The sequence below is a fragment of the Podarcis tiliguerta genome (assembly GCF_965153285.1).
Source record: "Podarcis tiliguerta genome assembly, chromosome: 6".
Taxonomy (NCBI): Eukaryota; Metazoa; Chordata; class Lepidosauria; order Squamata; family Lacertidae; genus Podarcis; species Podarcis tiliguerta.
In genome coordinates, this window is record NC_139539.1 from 21,914,452 (window position 1) to 21,934,447 (window position 19,996).

The 19,996-nt window shown below is 44.8% G+C and overlaps 1 protein-coding gene across 1 annotated transcript in view; it reads left to right on the forward strand.

The window, feature by feature from the left end:
- The window catches only part of GDAP1L1 (ganglioside induced differentiation associated protein 1 like 1), a 45,635-nt gene extending 30,363 nt beyond the window's left edge, over positions 1–15,272 (forward strand). The window contains exons 4-6 of the mRNA XM_083447057.1: positions 6,109–6,206; positions 7,825–7,939; positions 13,799–15,272. Coding sequence (XP_083303183.1) covers positions 6,109–6,206; positions 7,825–7,939; positions 13,799–14,142 — 557 coding nt within the window. The 3' untranslated portion in view covers positions 14,143–15,272. The remainder of the gene's footprint in view (positions 1–6,108; positions 6,207–7,824; positions 7,940–13,798) is intronic.
- The last annotated feature ends 4,724 nt before the right edge of the window (positions 15,273–19,996 follow it).

Consider the following 19,996-nt stretch of genomic DNA (forward strand, 5'->3'; position numbering starts at 1 on the left):
AGGGTAGCCCCATGTACGGTGCAATTGCAGTAGTCAACAAGTGTACCGTAATGTCTAGTTCTAGACAAAGGAAAATGCCCAGTGGGCAGTGAGTGAATGTATTAGCAAGCATCTTCTCTCCAGGCTAAAGAGCAGATAAATTAGGCCAATAATGGTCAATGTTTATCCTTCTCCTGTCCTGACATTGCACCTCCCTTAAGTAATCAGTTTTAATTATCACAGCATCATTGGCTCAGCAAAACCAAGGAATGGGCTGTAAATCAGCCTCCTAGTTGCCCTTTATTTCTCAACATGGCCAAAGTAATTAAGGACTACAGCAGCCCTGTTACTCTCTCTTTTTCTCCATGGTGAACTTGATTGAATCAGGCCAGAGAACACAGCTTTTCCAATTTAGCCTTGCAGTTTTCACAGATGAGGTCAATGGGCTTTTATAAAAGAGAGAGAGAGAGAATGAATGAGAATGATAGTGGCATGTGTAGAAATTTGGTGTAGCTTTGGTGTCAGGAAAAGCTCGAGGCTATAGGGATAAAGCCACTTCCGAGCTTGGGAGGAGGTGGAGTTGCGGGCCCACCCCCTCCCACACCCGCGGGGGCTGGCCTTTAGCCCCCGCGAGATCGAGGGAATCCCCGGGCGTGCCTGCGACCCTGCCCGCCAATCGGCAGGTGGGGGAGGCCTGGCCTAGCCCATTTTAAAGCCAGGTACGCCCGGGGACCGCCCTCTTTGCCCCGTTCCAGCTGCCCAGTTTTCCCATCCCACCCACCCTTTAGGCTTAGCTAGCTCTGGCCTTGCTAGGGACTCCGGTTGGTCGCCGCAAGGGGGCTGGTAGGAATTTTTCCAACTTGGCGCACTTCCAGCCATTTGGTTTTTTCGCCTACCTCGTAGCAAACGTCACAACTTCCTCAGTATTGGCGGGTAGGCATTGGCAGGGGTAATTGTTGTGCAAATGAAGGGGAGGGGAGGAAATGCCATCACCTTCCCCCAGTGAAAAAGGGTAGTCCGGTAAAGGACTCCGGGGGGCGTTGCCTTGTCCGAAGCCTAGGGAGGTGAGGGCCTTCGGCACGCCCTCGAGCGGTGACACCCGTGGGTTCCTAGTTGGCGTACTTCAACAGGACTCCCACGGCTGGTGAATAACTCCATGCCGGGTAGTCGATAGGAGCCAATGCCTAAGGCCAATACCTTCCAATTCCTGTAATCAATAAAGTTGTGGCCTTTTACGCCCATTAACCTTAAATAATGTGCCTGGTGTTTTCATTTCACATGGGGGAGGGGACTTGCCACGCAGCATCTCAACTGAGTTGCTGTTGCATGATAGGAAACCTTGATGATCTGGTCAGTTACTGAATCTGACTAGTGACCGCAAGACCTAAGGAGCTCCACACGGAGGTGACGCTATGCCTGCAAACATCCGTTGCCAGGGGGAAGTGAAGCAATCACCTTCACACTATACAAAAGTATGGTATCTCTGGGCTCACAATAAACGCGAAAGCAAATTTTAAACGCATCATTTGTAACTCCTCCGATCTTAAAGGATTATCGAGATATCATAAAAGCTGATGTCTCTGTGCAAGTTAAAATCAATCAGGTGGGTTGCAGTTGATCAATGGGGGGGGGGGTTTATTTCGAGAATCTATAATAGCTGCTGGAGAAAGGAAGATAGCCCCAAGTCACCAAAAGTTGCTCCGATCTAACTCTCATTCATTATGGCAAGAAAACTCCACTTTGGCACAGTAGTGTGAATACAGCTAAATACTGCCCAGGTGTTAATTTTATGCCTACAGTGGTACCTCGGGCTACATACGCTTCAGGTTACATACACTTCAGGTTACAGACTCCGATAACCCAGAAATAGTACCTCGGGTTAAGAACAGAAATCCGGCGGCACGGCAGCAGCAGGAGGCCCCATTAGCTAAAGTGGTGCTTCAGGTTAAGAACAGTTTCAGGTTAAGTACAGACCTCTGGAACGAAGTAAGTACTTAACCCGAGGTACCACTGTATTTGTGTTCCCTTAACCCATTCTGAAAGTATTGTGTATACCGGGGGTGGGGAACCATTTCCTGGGAGCAGGCCAGATGTTTAGGATACCCAAACCCAGCGGTGCCAGGTATAGGGGGTGGATGGGGCTTCAGCTCTCCCAGTATTGAGGGAACAGCCACCCCCCCATCACCACCAGACACCCTCCACACACCCCAGCCCCAGCCTCCGCCTGGCACAGGAGGCGTGGCACAGGAGAGCTTTGCTTCGCTCATCCCAGCTGCAGCCCAGGAGCAAGGCAGGGGCTGGGTCAAGCAAGCGCGGAGATCACCCTCTGCACACCAGGCAGCATGACGTGATGTGTTATACATGACCACGCCCTCTCAATGTAGGGGGGGGGGGGCAAGTGGGTGCCCCTGCCCAAACCTCCCAGGCCATTTTGACAGGAGGCACTTCACCCACAGCAAAGCAAGAATGCAAACTGGATTTTCTAGACTACCCTCTCATTTGCCTTGTCCATATCAAACATAAATTGCAGCACCTCTGCCCTGTGAATATCCACATCTAGCCAAGCAAATGAATGCTCAGCCAGGACTGCAGTGGCTGGTGTCAAATAACTATACCACATCCTTTCCCAGTTCAGAATTAGAGTGGAAGGTAATGAATTGTTTTAATCAGAGGTCCTTCAATCTGTATCTTATTTTGTCATCTTTGATGATAGGTCTTTTGCAAAAAGATTTCCCTGTAGCTTCAGGGCCAACCTTATCATGCTGTCTCTTAAAGTTCTGCTGAATTTGTGCAGTGCCAGACTGGATCAGAACTGAGGTACATTTTGTGCTGTCTCCTTCTGGCAAAGCAGTGCACCCACTCCAGACAGATATGGACATAATCCTCTGACATGAAAGTTTAATCTTAACTCCTATCCATATTCCATAGCATAACCAGTCTCCCCAGAGCTCTCCATCAGCATTTTAGCGCACATTTAGCAGCCCAATACACACGTGTTTGGATGAAATTTTGACAAGTCTGTACAGTTTTGCAAGCAATTCTCCTTTTGTAACATATTTTTGGAGGACGCGGGTGGCACTGTGGGTTAAACCACAGAGCCTAGGGCTTGATGATCAGAAGGTCGGCGGTTCTAATCCCTGCGACGGGGAAAGCTCCCGTTGCTCAGTCCCTGCTCCTGCCCACCTAGCAGTTCGAAAGCACGCCAAAGTGCAAGTAGATAAATAGGTACCGCTCCGGCGGGAAGGTAAACGGCGTTTCCGTGCACTGCTCTGGTTTGCCAGAAGTGGCTTAGTCATGCTGGCCACATGACCCGGAAGCTGTACGCCGGCTCCCTCGGCCAATAAAGCGAGATGAGTGCCGCAACCCCAGGGTCGATCACGACTGGACCTAATGGTCAGGGGTCCCTTTACCTTTAACATATTTTTGCATGTTATTTTTACTAATATTACATGCATTTTCATGCACACTTTCCATTAATACATGCATTTTTGTACACATATGGTCAGGTATCTGCATCAAGAAATTTGGGGAAGTGTGAATTTTGAAAGGATAGCTGATTTTCAGTTGAAATATTGATTTGGATTAGGTAGATTTGCATTAAAATGCACACCGAACAAACTTTCTCCCACATTGCTACTCCCAAGTAACATTTAGTGAGTTCCTACACTGCATCATGGGGTCCAGCTTCTTGCATAATCATAACCAACTACATGGGGAATTAGACAATAAGATTCCTTCATTTCCTTGTTCAAGTAGCCAGCCAAACAGAATGGAGAGGTGCTTAAGTGAGACACTTGGTAGCTGGAGTGGGGAAAGAAGATTAATAAGGAACATAGGGAAAGATAAAGAGAAGGCCAGAGTAATGTGCTGGGAAATGAACATAAATTTTTGGATTCTTAGCTGAACCAACCGAGCATGAAGCATCTGTCTCTCCCTCCTGTTCTGACTTGGAATGGCATCCAGCCAGGATGGGTATCATTAAGCCAAGGCCGCAAGGTGCCATAGTTTCATTTAGCTGCTGCAAATGACAGTTTAAAATGGTGCCCTATGCTGGCACAAACACATTGGCTAACCTGCAGCCTGCAAATGCTTTGCTGAGTCTGGAATAAGGTTACAGTAAGCAGAGACATCACCTTGCCGACAAAGGTCCGTATAGTTCAAGCTATGATTTTCCCAGTAGTGATATATGGAAGTGAAAGCTGGACCATAAAGAAGGCTGATCACCAAAGAATTGATGCTTTTGAATTATGCTGCTGGAGGAGACTCTTGTGAGTCCCATGGACTACAAGAAGATCAAACTTATCCATTCTGAAGGAAATCAGCCCTGAGTGCTCACTGGAAGGACAGATCCTGAAGCTGAGGCTCCAATACTTTGGCCACCTCATGAAAAGAGAAGACTTCCTGGAAAAGACCCTGATGTTGGGAAAGATTGAGGGCACAAGGAGAAGGGGACGACAGAGGACGAGATGGTTGGACAGTGTTCTCAAAGCTACCAACATGAGTCTGAACAAACTGTGGGAGGCAGAGGAAGACAGGAGTGCCTGGCGTGCTCTGGTCCATGGGGTCACGAAGAGTCGGACACGACTAAACGACTAAACAACAACAACAAAAAAGCAATGAGGGCTTCTGTAAAACAGTAGCAGCTATTAATATATTCATTCACAATGGAAAAATAAAGACTTTGGAAAGAAGAGGGTAGGTCTCAATTTTTTTAAAAAAAAAAATCATATGCAAAGGACTTTTCTAAGGTGATGAGTAAATCTTCCAACCATAGCCTAGTCATAGTGCAATAGCCCTCCCAGTCCTGAATGTGAGACCCAGTCACAAGGATTTAGGCTGAGGCAAGGCGCTATACTGGTGTTTGCTGCTTATACAGTGGTACCTCGGGTCACAAGGATTTAGGCTGAGGCAAGGCGCTATACTGGTGTTTGCTGCTTATACAGTGGTACCTCGGGTTACATACGCTTCAGGTTACATACGCTTCAGGTTACAGACTCCGCTAACCCAGAAATATTACCTCGGGTTAAGAACTTTGCTTCAGGATGAGAACAGAAATCGTGCTCCGGCGGCGCGGCAGCAGCAGGAGGCCCCATTAGCTAAAGTGGTGCTTCAGGTTAAGAACAGTTTCAGGTTAAGTACAGACCTCTGGAACGAATTAAGTACTTAACCCGAGGTACCACTGTAAATATCAAACAAACCAAAATCAGGACACATCTGTGCTTTTGCACTTATTAGAGGTAGAGCTACCAGGTCCCAACCTGGAGATTATTTCTGTAACTTTTAAGTTTTTCATCTGAATGGTATTGTGGAATAAATTTGATTCTGTCTGCATTTAAAGGCAAATCTACCAGATTTGCACTTTCCAAAACAATACACCTGCTCTTCAAGGCTGGTCAAGTTACTTTGGGAACCTGCTGGGGCAGAAAATCCCATAAGCACTTCTCCCATCCCTTGACAGTGAAAATACTGCAAGAAATCAAATATATTTATATCCCATCTTGTTCCCATCAAGGAACCCACTGCCCAGATCCAGATCTGCTTAGCTTTAGAAAGGTAGTAGCCCCATGTGCCTTCAGACCGTATTGTGGTCTGGAGACCATAATTAAAGTCAGAAAGGCAGATTCTTAGAAGGGTGAGACATTATTAGACACTTAACATTTTTGTTAAAGATAGCCATGTGTCTAGAGCAGAGGTTCCCAAACGGTGGTCTGCAGACTACATGAGTTTCACGCAGGCGGGCGGCAGTGTGTTTGTGAAGAATGCTTACAATATGAATTTTGTAGAAATCAAATTGTAACACAATAAAATGCATGCAATTCCATATAAGAAATAAAAGAAGCAAAAAAGACACAATTTGAAGATTATTTGGCAGGGCATATTACAATTGCTGCAACAGGCAGAAACAAAATCATTAAGGGGTCTACCGAGACCCTCAGCAATTTTCATGTGGTCCGTGGGAAAGGGTAATTTTGGAAATCATGGGTCTAGGGAAGTTTGGTCACGAATTAGCTGCCCTGAGCCCAGTCTTGGCTGGGGAGGGCAGGGTATAAATAAATTTTTTATTATTATTATTATTATTATTATTATTATTATTATTTAACCCCAATCCGTTCTCTCCTACTTCCACAGGACATTTAGTTAATGCCAGCTCAGACCTGATGAAATTAGACCATGAAGAGGAGCCACAGCTATCAGAGCCATACCTTTCCAAACAGAAGAAGCTCATGGTGAGATGCTCATAGCAGCACACACACATTTAATCTGTTTCAATCTCTTTTTAGTTTATCATTGTTTTTAATTATTTTTTGAGTGTTTTAAATAACTGTTTTCAATGATACTTTTATTGTTTTCATAAACTTCTATGAGGCGTGTTGGGGTTTTTTAAACAATAAAGTGGTATGCAGATTTGGATGGCTATTGGTACTGAAGACGACAGACGTTCAACTGAATCCAGTTGTGCTGGAGTTGAGTGTTTTCTAGCAAACTAAAGTTCCGCAAATGGGGTTGTCAGTTCAGATCCATTACCAGTGCTGCTGCTTGCCATTTTGCCTGACATCGCTGCCCTAACAGGGTGACCAGATTCAAAAGAGGACAAGGCTCCTCCACTTTAACAGCTGTACAGAAGGGGGGATTTCTGATGTACGTAAGGAGGAGTTTTAGAGTTGGAAGGAAGGGAACTTGGAGGTCGGGTCCAGCTACCTTCTCAATGCAGAATCTACAACACAGGATGCAACTAGAGCATCCCTGACAGGTGGTTGACCAGCTTTTACTTAAATGCTTCCAGTGAAGGAGAGCCCACCACCCAAGGCAGTTTGCTCCACTGTTGAACAGTTTTCACCATTAGGAAGTTCCTTCTAAGGTTGGGCTGAAATCTGTTTCCCTGCAATTCCCACCCGCTGGTTCTAGTTCTGCTTTCTGGAGCAACAGCAAACAAGTCTGCTCCATCTTTGGCAGCCCTTCAGAGATTTGAAGACAGCTCTCCTGCCCTAATACTCCCAGCTCATACAACCATTCCTCATAGGACTTGCATTTGCAGACCCCTCACCATCCCAGGTGTCTTCCTCTGGACATGCTCCATCTTGCCAATATCCTCTTTAACATGTGGCACCCATAACTGGGCCCAGTACTCTAGATAGCACTTGACCAGCACATAATAAAGAGGAGTTATTGCTTCTCATTACCTAGACACAATGCCTCTGTTAGTGCGGTCCTGGCACAGGTTGTAAGGTGCTTTTATGAACACATCACTGAATATTTGGACTTCCGAGCACCTCTTCTCACAGCAGATTTGTCAGGTGGTGGTGTGGTTGCTCGAGAGCAAACAAGCAAGACCTGTCTTTTCCAGGCTTTATTCTTAGTGCAAAACTATTTACAGTGAAGAGCGTTGCAAGTTCATGTCTGGCTCAGTCACTAGCAGAATCTGGGAGTGGTCGGTCCTTGTACCTTCCCCAGCATAACAATCGCTTGACCCCCAACCTTCTCCTCCCCTCCCTGCGCCGAAACCTAATGCGCAGAGTGGGCGCTGGCAAAGGGGTACTTCCCTCCTCTGCGGCTTGCTCAGGGTCGGTGTTGAGGCTCTCCCTAGCATCCCCTGGTCCCACCACCTCCTCCCCACTGGAGGTGGGGCTTTCTTCCTTGCCAGAGGACTTTCGGAGGTTCCCTGTAACACAACTGCCCTTCCACCTCTCGCGTCTGAGCTGATGGCAGTTCCCTGACAAGATTGATCAAAACAACGATGAGACCTTTCAAAGTCATTTGTTTGTAAAATATCCACTGCGTTCAAATTGTGTGAAAACACATTCTTCTTGTTCAATTTTGATGTAAACATTTACCGTTTATATCTAGGCCAAGATCCTGGAACATGACAATGTGAACTACTTGAAGAAAATCCTGGGTGATCTGGGAATGGTGCTAGATCAGATTGAAGCTGAGCTGGAGAAAAGAAAAATTGAATACCAAGGTAGGCATCACGCTGTTGCGGACATTATTTTCTAAGTCTGCTGCGAGAGACTGTTGGAGAGCAAACCTTATTTGGCAGGTAAAGCTAGAGCAGATTTTGTTAGATGAGATATAATCCATTATCAGAAGGATGTTATATTTTGCTGTCAACTATTAATGATTATTAGTAGCAGTAGTATCATTATCTGCTGTGATGTTATCATCACTAAGGCTTGGCAAGTCCAGCTGGCCATAGCAGACGACTGGACGAAAGGACTCACGGAACAAAGAAACAGGAAGTGCAGTGACTGAAAGAAAGACTGGAGGTAGAGGCTGGGAACCTCAGACCCTGTGGCTAAATGCCCCGCTTGGAGTTCTCCAAGCTGCACCCTCTCTCCCCAGGTCATTCCCCTCACCACCTTGCCTTGTTCCCTCCTTTAGTACTTTTGCCTGGTTGGAAAATATAATTGAACCACGGCTTTTGCTTGCCTGGATGGAGGAGGTGTGTGTGTGTGGTGCCCTGTGCGAGGCCAAAATTCGGCTCTCCCCCCCCCCCGCCTCTCACCTTCCATTCAGTTCAATTCAATTCACTACATCATAGTTCAACACCTTGCAGCACCCCCTAGGCTCGGCACCCCATATGGGGGAACCAGTCATGTTGCCCTAAATCCCACTCTGACATAGACATCTCAAGGACAATATAGTTGCATTAAGTTAGCGCTGCTTCCCTCCGCCCCATCAAAACCATTTGAAGCCTCTTCCTCAGTTCAGGTCCACATTTCCTTCGATCAAGACCAGCAGGCATTCGTTTTGTTTGCGTCCAGCTGTGAGTCAGGTTTGATTGTGTATTCATGCCAAGAAAAATACATTAGGAACAAGAGAGAGAGAGAGAGAGAGAGAGAGAGAGAGCAATGAGTATGCTTTGAAAATCTCCTGTTGAGAATAGCTCAGAAGGGTTCCATGTTCTGTCAGGGGTCCTCCTGCTTTTCCCAGATGAACCTTGACTGTTGCACTGACTGCAGCAACTCTTTAACACATTGACATATCATACTTCAAAGAGGGCACCTATAATACTTAGTTAGGGCTGCCAGACGTCCGGATTATCCCAGACATTACTGGGATTTGAAAGGCGGAACTGATGTCCGGGGGGGGGGGGGATTTCCAAAGAGCAGCGTTTTTGGGGTGTCTTGGTTTTTACTTTTTGAAATATGGCAACCCTAACATAGTGAACCAGCTAAAGACTCAAGCCCAGAGATGGAAGGCGCACCGTGAGAGTTTCCTGTAGAAATGTACACTTCTGTTAATGTGCTAAGTAAGTACAGGGATAAGTTTGATTCAATTCACATTTAAATGCAAAACTACCTTATTTGCACTTTACAAAAGCATATATGAACTGAAACATAACCGCCCTTCAGAATTTTCGCAGTTCACCAAATATTGCGGTGTAGTTCCCCACCCATGTAACGTGTACAAAAAGGCATATACTAGGGTAAAAGGTGCATAAAAATGCCTATGTTGGTGAAAACTACAAAAATGCATCATATTGTTTTTATTCATTTTATTTCATAAAATTCATGAAATTGATTGTAAAAAAACCCAAAACTTAAAGTCATATTAGGCAAAATCGCTTTGCGAAAAAAGTGCATATTTCCCAAAATTTCTTTGCAAAAATTGTATATTAGGATAAATTTGCTGAAGAATTTTCATGAAGCCTTAAGAAAATACTTTGCAAACTGATATGGAAATATGGAGAACTGTACTTAACACTGGAAAAAATGAGAAGCCAGAATTGACAGTGTTAAAAAACGAATATATATATATATATATATATATATATGATGTGTGTGTGTGTGTGTGTGTGTGTGTGTAAAAGTATGTTTAATTACTGTTGAAAATGGTATGTTAAAAAACTAATAAAAATTTATATATATAAAAAAGAGAAGCCAGAATTGACAGATCTACCCATCCCAAGTGCTAAGTTAATGCCAGCTGTGCCTGCCATACTGCTGAATCCACACCTAGTTAGTCACTTTAGTTGCAACAAAATCAGTTTGAAATGCTAGTTGTGACTAACTTGTTCTGTTGATTTCAGTGGGACCTAAGTGTGACTACCTTGATCTGGATAAAAAAAAAACAGTGATATATACTCAGGCAGGAGTTTATACTATGTTTTGCAACATGAATGCTCTATGGGTGGTTATTTCCTTAGTGGTTGTTCTAATTTAATCATAATATTAGGGAGCCTGCACGCATCATTTCCAAAATTCATAGTACTAGAGAGACAGGAACACCCTCATGAAACAATTACTTCTTGTTGAAGGGTTTGTTTTTTTTTTAAATCAATCAATCTAACTTTCTGCTTTCTGCCCACTGCCACTGTTCACTTCAGGTCCAAAGCTTGCAGGGTTCCATATGACATCAAAGCACTGGTGGCTGTCATCCTACAGTATGTCATGTCACCTGAGCCAATTGAAGCCAAAGATGTGCTGACACCATAGTGCAGCATTGATTAAGGTTTCCATATTCTGGGGATCAAAACCCAGACACCCCACCGTGTTACTCCACTCACCATCCCGCTTCTCTGTCACTCGCCCCCTCCCTGCTGCTAACCCCTTCCTCGCCTGCCTGTTCCCTCGTTCTTCCCTCCCCTCTTACCTTTGCTATTTTCAGCCTCCTGCTCATGATGGGAGGCTGAGTGGCCCCAGGAAGGTCATGCAAGGCCAGGCGACCGCCAGGAACAACACCAGGCCTGGCACGACCCCCCAGCAAGCCGCTCCAGGCCACCCAATGTCTGCTTCCTGTTCTGGGGCACAGCGCCTTCTGAGCATGCAGGTGCCCCCCCCCCCCAAAAAAACAGAAAAACCCCAAACCTGGACATTTAATCCAAAATGCAAAAATCCGCCCAGATGATGGTGCTGGCCCCCCAAAAACTGGATGTGTCTGGGAAATCCCAGACATATGACAACCCTGGCGTTGATTCTCTGATGTCATAGACAGCTGTGTAAATTTAGGGCCTGACAACTGACTCACTTGCAATAAGAAACAGAGGCATATTTGGAGAATCAAAGGCATCAAAAGAGGCAGGACAAACAGAAAAGAGAAAGGAACAGGAAGAACAAAGCACTGGGTTCAAGAGGACTATTAGGGCAGGGATTCATATGAATACGGCAAGTGACTTCAGATCGAGAAAAAACAGCACCCAAAGCCAAGTGGAAACAGAAGTTCTGAAAGAAAAATTATCTCTGCCAGCTCCCTTCACACTCCTAGAATCTTACAGTTTATGGCATGTTTGTTTTTTCCTAACAAAATGTACCCACTGAGCTTGCAGTCTGAGGTGGAAGATCAGCACAATTTTTCTGTTGAAAACCCCACCCACCCCCTGCTGCTTTTGCTCCCACTGGGGAAAAGATGTGGGTGGTTTTGACCTGAAGAGAGTTTGTGAATACATATCTGCCCAATAAATAGCAGCAGGGAACTTTTCACACAGGAGAGACATTTTTAACAGCCTTTCCGGTAGAGAGAATGGCTCTTAAAAACAAGTCCTTCTCTGCAGAAGACTGACATTTCTAATAACTGCACCTGCCAATGTATCCCAGGGCTGGCCTGCAGAGGGGTTTTCTCTTTGGCTTTGAAAGTCAGCCAGGTTCTAATCTCTCAAGCCGCTTCTTATTCTCTCAGAGGCTATGCTTGGAAAGAAAAAATATATCCTAGCAGGCTTGGTTGAGCCACATGCAAAAGTGCCAAGGTGACAGACATCACAGTGCGAGGCACCCATTAATTATGAGTGCAATATGCTGCAAAGTAGTAGGCAGAGAAAGAGCTATTTTTGGGTACCACATTTTATGCATAAAAATGTGCCATTGTTATAATAACGAGAGCTGCTCGTGTTTTCATTCTTCAGTGTCCAGCTTCTTCCTTATTACCTCTAGAAGTTAAATTCCGGAGTGAGCGGTAGATAAATGTTGCGTCCAGCAGGCGTCCGTGTTAATGCATGGACTTTACAGAAGAAGCAGTGAGACGTGCAGGCAGGAGTAAACTGGGAAAGAAGGTGCAGCTATTTCAATTACCTGCATATGCATTGTGTTAATGTGGGGCATTAGACCTAGAGGGTTGCTTGAAAGGTTCCTTAGAAAAAGGTGATAGAGAGCTAGGGATGCCACCTGTGCCACCTGGCTGTTTATCATTGTTGTGGCTTGCCATCTCCAAGTGATGCGAGATTCCAGGGATTCCAGACAAATGAGGCACAGCAGAGACTGTGGTGTCTTTATGATATATGGTTTATTTAGACATATATACAACCTGAGCCCACGATGGAGGGGTTCACAGCGTAATTACCCCAAAGGGCCTTGCTTCCCCTGTAGCTTGCAACCTTGGATTCAATAAGAAATCAAGCATCGCTTTGTCTCTCTGGCTTCTCAGCCTGCTACTTCCTTGCTTCTAGCTCACATCACTCCACTCTTAACTCTGGCCTTTGTCTTTCTTGATACCAGTCAGTTGAGGAAGGGGGCTCCACCCATTTTTCTCCTGGCATCGAGCCACTCCCTTTGTTTCCTTAATGGCCCATTACCCAGGCTACCACCTCCACTAGGAAGCTAGTCCGGCTATTCCAGGAATTTGAATCTTTGCTTAAATTTTCACAATTGCTGGATCCAGGAATTAGAAGGTTCTAGGCATACAGCTTTCTCCCCACACCAAACTCATAACATCATTAGTATCATCATCATCATCAAGTATTTATATCTCCTTTCTAGAGACATTGATGTAAATTGCAAAATATTAATAAACTGAAACAGAAGGAAAGTGCAGCTTGTTAAGGATGCTAAGGTTTATTTGGAGAAAGCGACTTGCTTTAAAGTACAGTATGGAGGCACCCTTAATCTCAGGAAGTGGAGTGTCTGTGTATCACATGGCGACTTTTGCCTCACTGCAGGTTTTTCTTTGGGCTGAAGATTAGCTTGGAGAACCAAAACAAACAAGCAAGGTGTTACAATTGTTTGAAATTACATCCCACCTTTTTGGGGGATTAGGAAGGCCCATAACCTTCAGAGTTGCCATTGGACGCCACAAAGATTTTGATGATGGATGACTTCACAGTTTCAAAGTCTGCTGCAAATGCTGTTGCTATAGGTTTTTCATTCACGGTAGATTCATCAAATTCTGCTAAGATCAGCAGGGGACGAGGCAACACAGCAGGAAAGGGAAGCCTTGCCCTGCCTTTCTTCTTGTTCTAGTACCGGTTAAAGGAGTTTGCACACCAGACAAATGACCTCTGATTCCATTTAAATTTTAATTGCAAATTAAAATCCCTCTGTCTCTGCCCCTGCATTTTTCAACTGGACCAAAATTGAAGAACTGCCCACCATGTAGGCTTTAAGGAAAGGCTGGTTTTCTCTTTCTCTGTACCAAATTTGGTGAAAATCTAGAGTGGCCAGTTAGGCTTCACCGAAAAGACGACAAAAGTGGGTGCCAATTTACATAAAATCTCTGTGTTAATTGATATGCATATATGCAAATTTAGTAATTCAGATAGCAATCGAGTACATGTAACCCTAACTGGGTGCCGTATGTGCCTGCTTAGTTGATTTGGCCTCTGCTTTGCCTACTTTATAGCAGATGGACCTTGGAATGGAGAACTGCCCTTTGGCATCCTTACAGAGGACTGTCCTCTGTAAAGTAGGACACAAGGCTATCCAGTGGAAAACAAGTGTAGAGTTGACAAAATGCATACAACTAAACAACAACAAAAATGGAGGGTATGCATTACATCAGCCTAAAATGGAAGTCAATAAGCTCCAAGATTGGACGTTGTCTCCATTCCTAAGTGTTTAGGTGCGACATAACTTTTCTAATATATTGCTTCTGTCTTGTCTTTGCTCTCCAGGGCAGAAGTGTGAACTCTGGCTTTGTGGGTGTGTCTTCACCTTGGCTGACATCTTGTTGGGAGCCACGCTGCATCGCCTCAAGTTTCTAGGACTCTCTAAGAAATACTGGGAAGATGGCAGTAGACCCAACCTACAGAACTTCTTTGAAAGGATACAAAAACGCTTTGCCTTCAGGAAAGTTTTGGGAGACATACACACCACCCTCCTCTCGGCCGTGGTACCCAATGCCTTCAGGCTGGTCAAGCGGAAACCACCATCCTTTTTCGGAGCCTCCTTCCTCATGGGATCTCTAGGGGGGATGGGATATTTTGCGTATTGGTATCTAAAGAAAAAATACATCTAATGCTGGCTGTTCTGGTGTTTAGTTTGGTGTCTCTGTGCTGTGTGAAACCATGATGAATCTTCAGTAACTGTAATGAAATTTGAAACCAATATGAATAACTATACTGTTAATGTAACATTCCATAGTCTAGAAGTAGAAAAACCTATACTGCAAGGAAAGCGAATCAACGACGACAACAAAAATTCAACTTGTACAATGCCTTTTTTTTAGGTTTAAGTATTATACAACTGTAAACAGTGGTTGTGTTAATGCTTACACAACCGCTGTGGAGCAAAACTGCCCTCTAGCACAGGAAAGCGCCATTAGAAGAGAAGCAACAACACCCCCCAGCAACACAAAATGGAAAGACGGGGTTATCTTCTGCACCTTTACATTTTTTCCAATGTTTGTTGGCCACATAGCACATTTTTTCCCACAGGTGCAAATTGCGGGGACTTTTCTCTCCTAAGAGCTGTTGTGGTGTTGTGATGATGACATAGGCTTATTTTTTAACAAAACACAGACACGCACACAACAGAAATAGAATGAACACAGTCAGACCACAGTAGTTTGTGAAGTTCTAGCTTAAGGTGGAAATGAATTATTTGTGTCTCTTTCTCTCTTTGTATACCATCATTTCCATTCAATCAAGCATTTTTAATCGACTTGCGCTTAGAATGTATCCACTTTCTACTTCTATATTTTTTTAATTTGCTTTTTTAATTGTTGACAGCCAGTGGGTTTCTTCTGATTGTATCCTTGATTTCACAGATGAATTTCTGTCTTACTGAGGTGTTTGCCTCGAGTTCCTTTCATGAATTTGCCAAGCATCGTTCACCAAAGGAGCCTTGCCAGACTCTAACAACAGGACTGTTTTCATAAGTTTTAAGCCATTTCCAAAGGATGTGTTTTCATTTCTTTCTTCCTTTCCCCCCCGCCATTCCTTCCTTGAGGAGCATTTTTTTTTAAGTCACTTTTTTGCTGTGTATTTTCTTAGAAACACTTTGCACAGAAAATCACCTTTCTCACTTTCTTGTGCCTTTTGCATGTTGGAAAGAGTAATGAGCATCACTGCTACTCATGCTTAAAAACCCTCTGAGAACCTAAATAAACCATATGGGAGGAGTAACGGCTTTACATTTCTAAATGTGTTTAGCATCAGTTGACTCATTTCCCGGAGTAAATGTGTCTGCACACACTGTGCCTTTTTCTACTTTAATGTAGTCAGGGGTTGGCTTAGCCTCAGAATTTGCCATGCTTTACTCCATGAATAGGAAGGAGAGTCGTATCTTGGTTTTCGAACAGCTTAGTCCTCGAATGTTTTGGCTCCCAAACGCCGCAAACCCGGAAGTGACTGTTCCGGTTTGTGAACTATTTTTGGAAGCTGAACATCCGACGGGGCTTCTGCAGCTTCCAATTGGCTGCAGGAGCTTCCTGCAGCCAATCAGAAGCCACACTTTGGTTTCCGAATGTTTTGGAAGTCGAACGGACTTCTGGAATGTATTCTGTTCAACTTCCAAGATTAACAGAGAGATGCATGTTTTTTCCTCGACTTCAGTGCTCTTCCAGGCAATTATTAAGCATTCTTGTTGGTTTGCTTGCAGAAACCTTACACAGGGGTTAGATTGCATGGGGAATGCTCTCTACTGAGCATTCATTCTGATCTGTTTGCAGGGCAGTTATATGACCATGAACATTCACCCTGCATTCATCCCTAGTTGCTTGCAGAGTGCTCATACGTGTTACCCTTAATCATTCGTCCCTCCGCACTTTTCCATGCATTTGCATGGGTCACGTCCGCACCATACATCGAAAGCACATTTATACCACTTTAACAGCCATGGCTTCCCCCCACCGCTGCCCAAATCCTGGGAACCGTGGTTTTTCCTTCACAGGGCGACAATTCCCAGTACTCTTAACAAACTATGGTTTCTGAGATTCTTTGGTGGAAGCTAAGTGCTTTTAACATATGGTGTGGATGTGACCGTGTCAGCTCCCGCACTGCAAAAAGTCAGCTGCTGTTGATTTGTCGTGCCTTTGAGAACAGATGAACCACCAACCAGGGGCGTAGGATAGGGGGGTGGGGGCGGAGCGCCCCGGGTGCCCTCACTGAGGGGGGTGACATTTGGTGCGCCGCATGCCTGCGACCAGTGGTGTAGCGTGGGTTGTCAGCACCCGGGGCAAGGCAAGTAATTTGCGCCCCCTAACCCGTGGATTTGCGCCCCCTAACCCCAACCCCCAGATGTTGCGCCCGGTGCGGCCAGCCCCCCCTGCACCCCCCACGCTACGCCACTGCCTGCGACTCCCAAGCCTACCCCGAGCCGTCAGGCATATGCTCCACCGCTGCCACCATCAGGGACCCCTCTGCCAATCTTAGCATCTGAGAGGGTTTGTAGGGAAGAAAGTTGTCTTTTCCCCCAGCTGGTGTCTCCCACCATTCCTCTACATCCAGCCGGTCCATAGCAGCACAACAAGCTAGTTGACAAGCCAGCCATTGCTTTGTTCCTCATTTCGCTAAAGATCTCTAGTCTTAGATTTCACACCTGCTGTTTCCCTCCAGGATATATTTACGAGAACATGTTGACACAGGCCTGAAAGGCAGATTTTCCAGAGTCATTTTGAATGCATTGTGAATTGGGGGGGGGGAACGTAGGCCATTTTTTTCCCTAACGGTTTGTGTGGGTTGTGTCTCTCTCCTCCCACCAGGGATTGATAAGAGACATTAACTGCATTTAAAACTTGTAAACCCTCCTACTGCTCTCCCCACAACCGCACTCCCCCAAATACAAACCTTTGCAAAGTTTATTGAAGTTTTTTTAATTAGCTGGGAGAAGAACGGTTGCTCAACAGGTACAGCACATGCTTTGAATGCAAAAAGTCCCAGGTTCATTCTCTGCCATCTCTGGGTAGGGTTCGGGAAGACCTGCCTGAAATGCTGGAGGCCCACTGCAAGTTAGTGTAGACTAAACTCAGCCAGGTGGTCTGATTCAGCTTTGTATAAATTATAGGTGCTTTCTCCATTGCAACCTCCCCACCCACCCATATTTGGTATAGTTTTCTGTTCTTCATTCCAGGATTCAAGCAAACTGCTGCAGCAGATCCCTGAATCATCTTTAGTCTCATCTGAACTTGCGCTCCTCCCCGCTTTGCCTTCCAGCTTCAGTGCCTGCTTCCATTTGCAATGTTATTGCCATCTTCTGACCCTCGCAGACAACCTTACTTCCAGGAGCAGGTGCTTAATTTGATCTTCTTTGCACTTCCTGCCCCATCTGGAGGGTTGCCCAATTGAGTGCCAGGGCTCTGAATACCAATTACCGTAGCTCCTGGTTTTCCTTTGGCCCTCCTGATCAGCTTCAGCCTGCCTTTGTTCTTCAGTCAGCTGCAGTTGTTGGAGCCCTTGTGTGATTGGTGAGATGTGCAAGAAAGCTACTTAAGGCAACGGTCTTCATCTCAAATTAGCAGCACGGCCACCTGAATGCCCACTGTCACGGCATTTCTGGCATATATACTGCGACACACATTTTTTAAAGCAGTGGAACCCTAAGAGAATTTTTTATTTTCCCTCTCCCAGGCTCCCAAGCCCAAGCAAGACCGCTTGCCCTCTCCTAACCATTATGCCATGCAAGATATGGCCCCATGGCCACCTTAATTGGGACTAGGGGTTAACATGACATTCTTGCTAAGAAGAGCACTCTTTTAAAATATGATCTTGGTGGCCATTAACAGTGGGATCTGATACATGCACGTTCAGACATTAATCCCACTGAGTTCAATTGGGCTAACATTATGGCTATATGTACAGGCAACGACTGATTTACATGTGTTCAGTATGTGCACCTGGAATGCAACCCCTGGACAAATTGGGGGTTACTGTACTCTTGTTTAGGAGTTAAATCCTATTAAATTGAGTGGGATTGAGTAAACATGCATAGGCTCCAACTGTTACTCCCACTACTTTTAATGGATAAAGAAGTTATAAAAACTTGTTTAACTGGTTTGTTCATCTAACTGTGAAGAGCTCTTAAGTACCATACCCAAAAGCGCACACTATCAAAAGGCTCCGCTGGGAATAACAGCCAAATCTCTCATAATACACTTACACACGCACACTTCAAGAATCTGTCCCTAAACTGTCCTCTTCTACATTTCAAACTTTCTAAACGTTCACTCAAAACTGATGGAGCAGTGCATGCAAATCTATTACATTACTGTCCCACACTGATATTTCTTTATTTAAAATAATGGGCACGCTAAAACCACAGTAATGCACCAGAACAGTGGTTGAAATGGAGGAGACTTAACAGAGCTCCTAGAACTACAAATAACCTGTAAACCAATTCTGAACAGCAAGAAACAACAGGTGTTTCTTTTGAGTAATCCAGAAATAGAAAACAGCTCCCCATCCCTAGACTAGCAAGCATCACATATAATTTAACCATTGTTACAGAGAACTAAAGTTAGATTGGGAAGGGCAAACAGTTTACTAAGCTGAAGGCTGAATGCACACCATATATTTAAATTACACACCCACTCCTGAATCCTGGGAACTCTATTTTAAGGGTGCTGGAATTATAGCTTTGAGGGAGAAACTATACTTCCCCCTGTAATCAGGGTAGAGGGCTGTAAATATATGGTGTGTGTATGCAGCCTCAGTTTAAGACAGACTTCCTCAACCTCAGCCCTCCAGATGTTTTGGGACTACAACTCCCATAATCCCTAGCTAGCAGGACCAGTGGTCAGGGATGATGGGAATCTGGAGGGCCGAGTTTCAGGAAGCCTGGTTTAAGAGATTTAGAACTACTGTTTGTGGCAAGGTTTGAGAAATGGAAAAAAAAGTTTCATAGCTTTACATGTGCAGAACAAAGCTTTTATCTATACAGTGTGGAGCGCTATGCAGACTGGATCACATGCTGATACCTTGAGATGCAGTACCAAGTCCAGAGGCATTTATTCCCCTCTTCAAGATATAAGACACCATGTGAACAGAAATAAACACATTTTTTGTGTGCATGCTAATCCACCACCAGCTGCATCTCTATTTTTAGGGTGGTTGGAACTAAGCAGATGTGTTTGTACACACACGTGTCTGTGTGTGATGACAGTTTTCTACATCATAGTCTATTAACCAATGATGTTTAGATCAAGTATTTAGCTGTTTCAGCCACACGGGTACTGCAACAACCCAGTACCATAAATGTAACTTGGCGGAGTGAGGGGACCCAGTTTGCAAGTCTGTAGATGGCTGAGAAACATGCTTCCTGCAAGCAAATGCTAATCCAGTCAAAGATATCTTAAAATCCATCTTAGTTACTCCTTTGCATTTTTGGTTACATCCTATTAGCTGACCATAGGTTATCCAAACCTAGGGGAACTTGCTCGCTGCCACTCTAAACATTATAGAAATGTAGAGTTGGAAGGAATCCCGAGGTTCATCTAATCCAACCCCCTACAATGCAGGAATCTCCAAGCCAATGCGAACTAAGGTTTCTTCCACCCTCTCCCCCAGCAGTCAGTCATTTTCAGCCTCACGCCCCACCCACATTGTTCAGGAGGGGCCCCCACCTTCCAGAGAGAGACTTTTCAGGGCCTGATTTATTAACAAATCTTCCATTAAATCACCATTCTAATCATCTTAACATTTTAGGTATTTTCCACCCCTCGAGCCTTTATGTGGAATTCAATTGAACTGCATTCTGGTTATCCAAGATTCTCATCCATTTTAGCAACCGGATCACCAGAGAATCTGTAGAATGCAATACCTGACTCCCTTAACAGCACACTACATTGCAGGAAGGACAAAAACTGTGTGTTTGCTTAAGCATCTTCTGTTTAGAAAGCCGCTCCAACCACCATACATTCCGGACGTGCCCTGTTC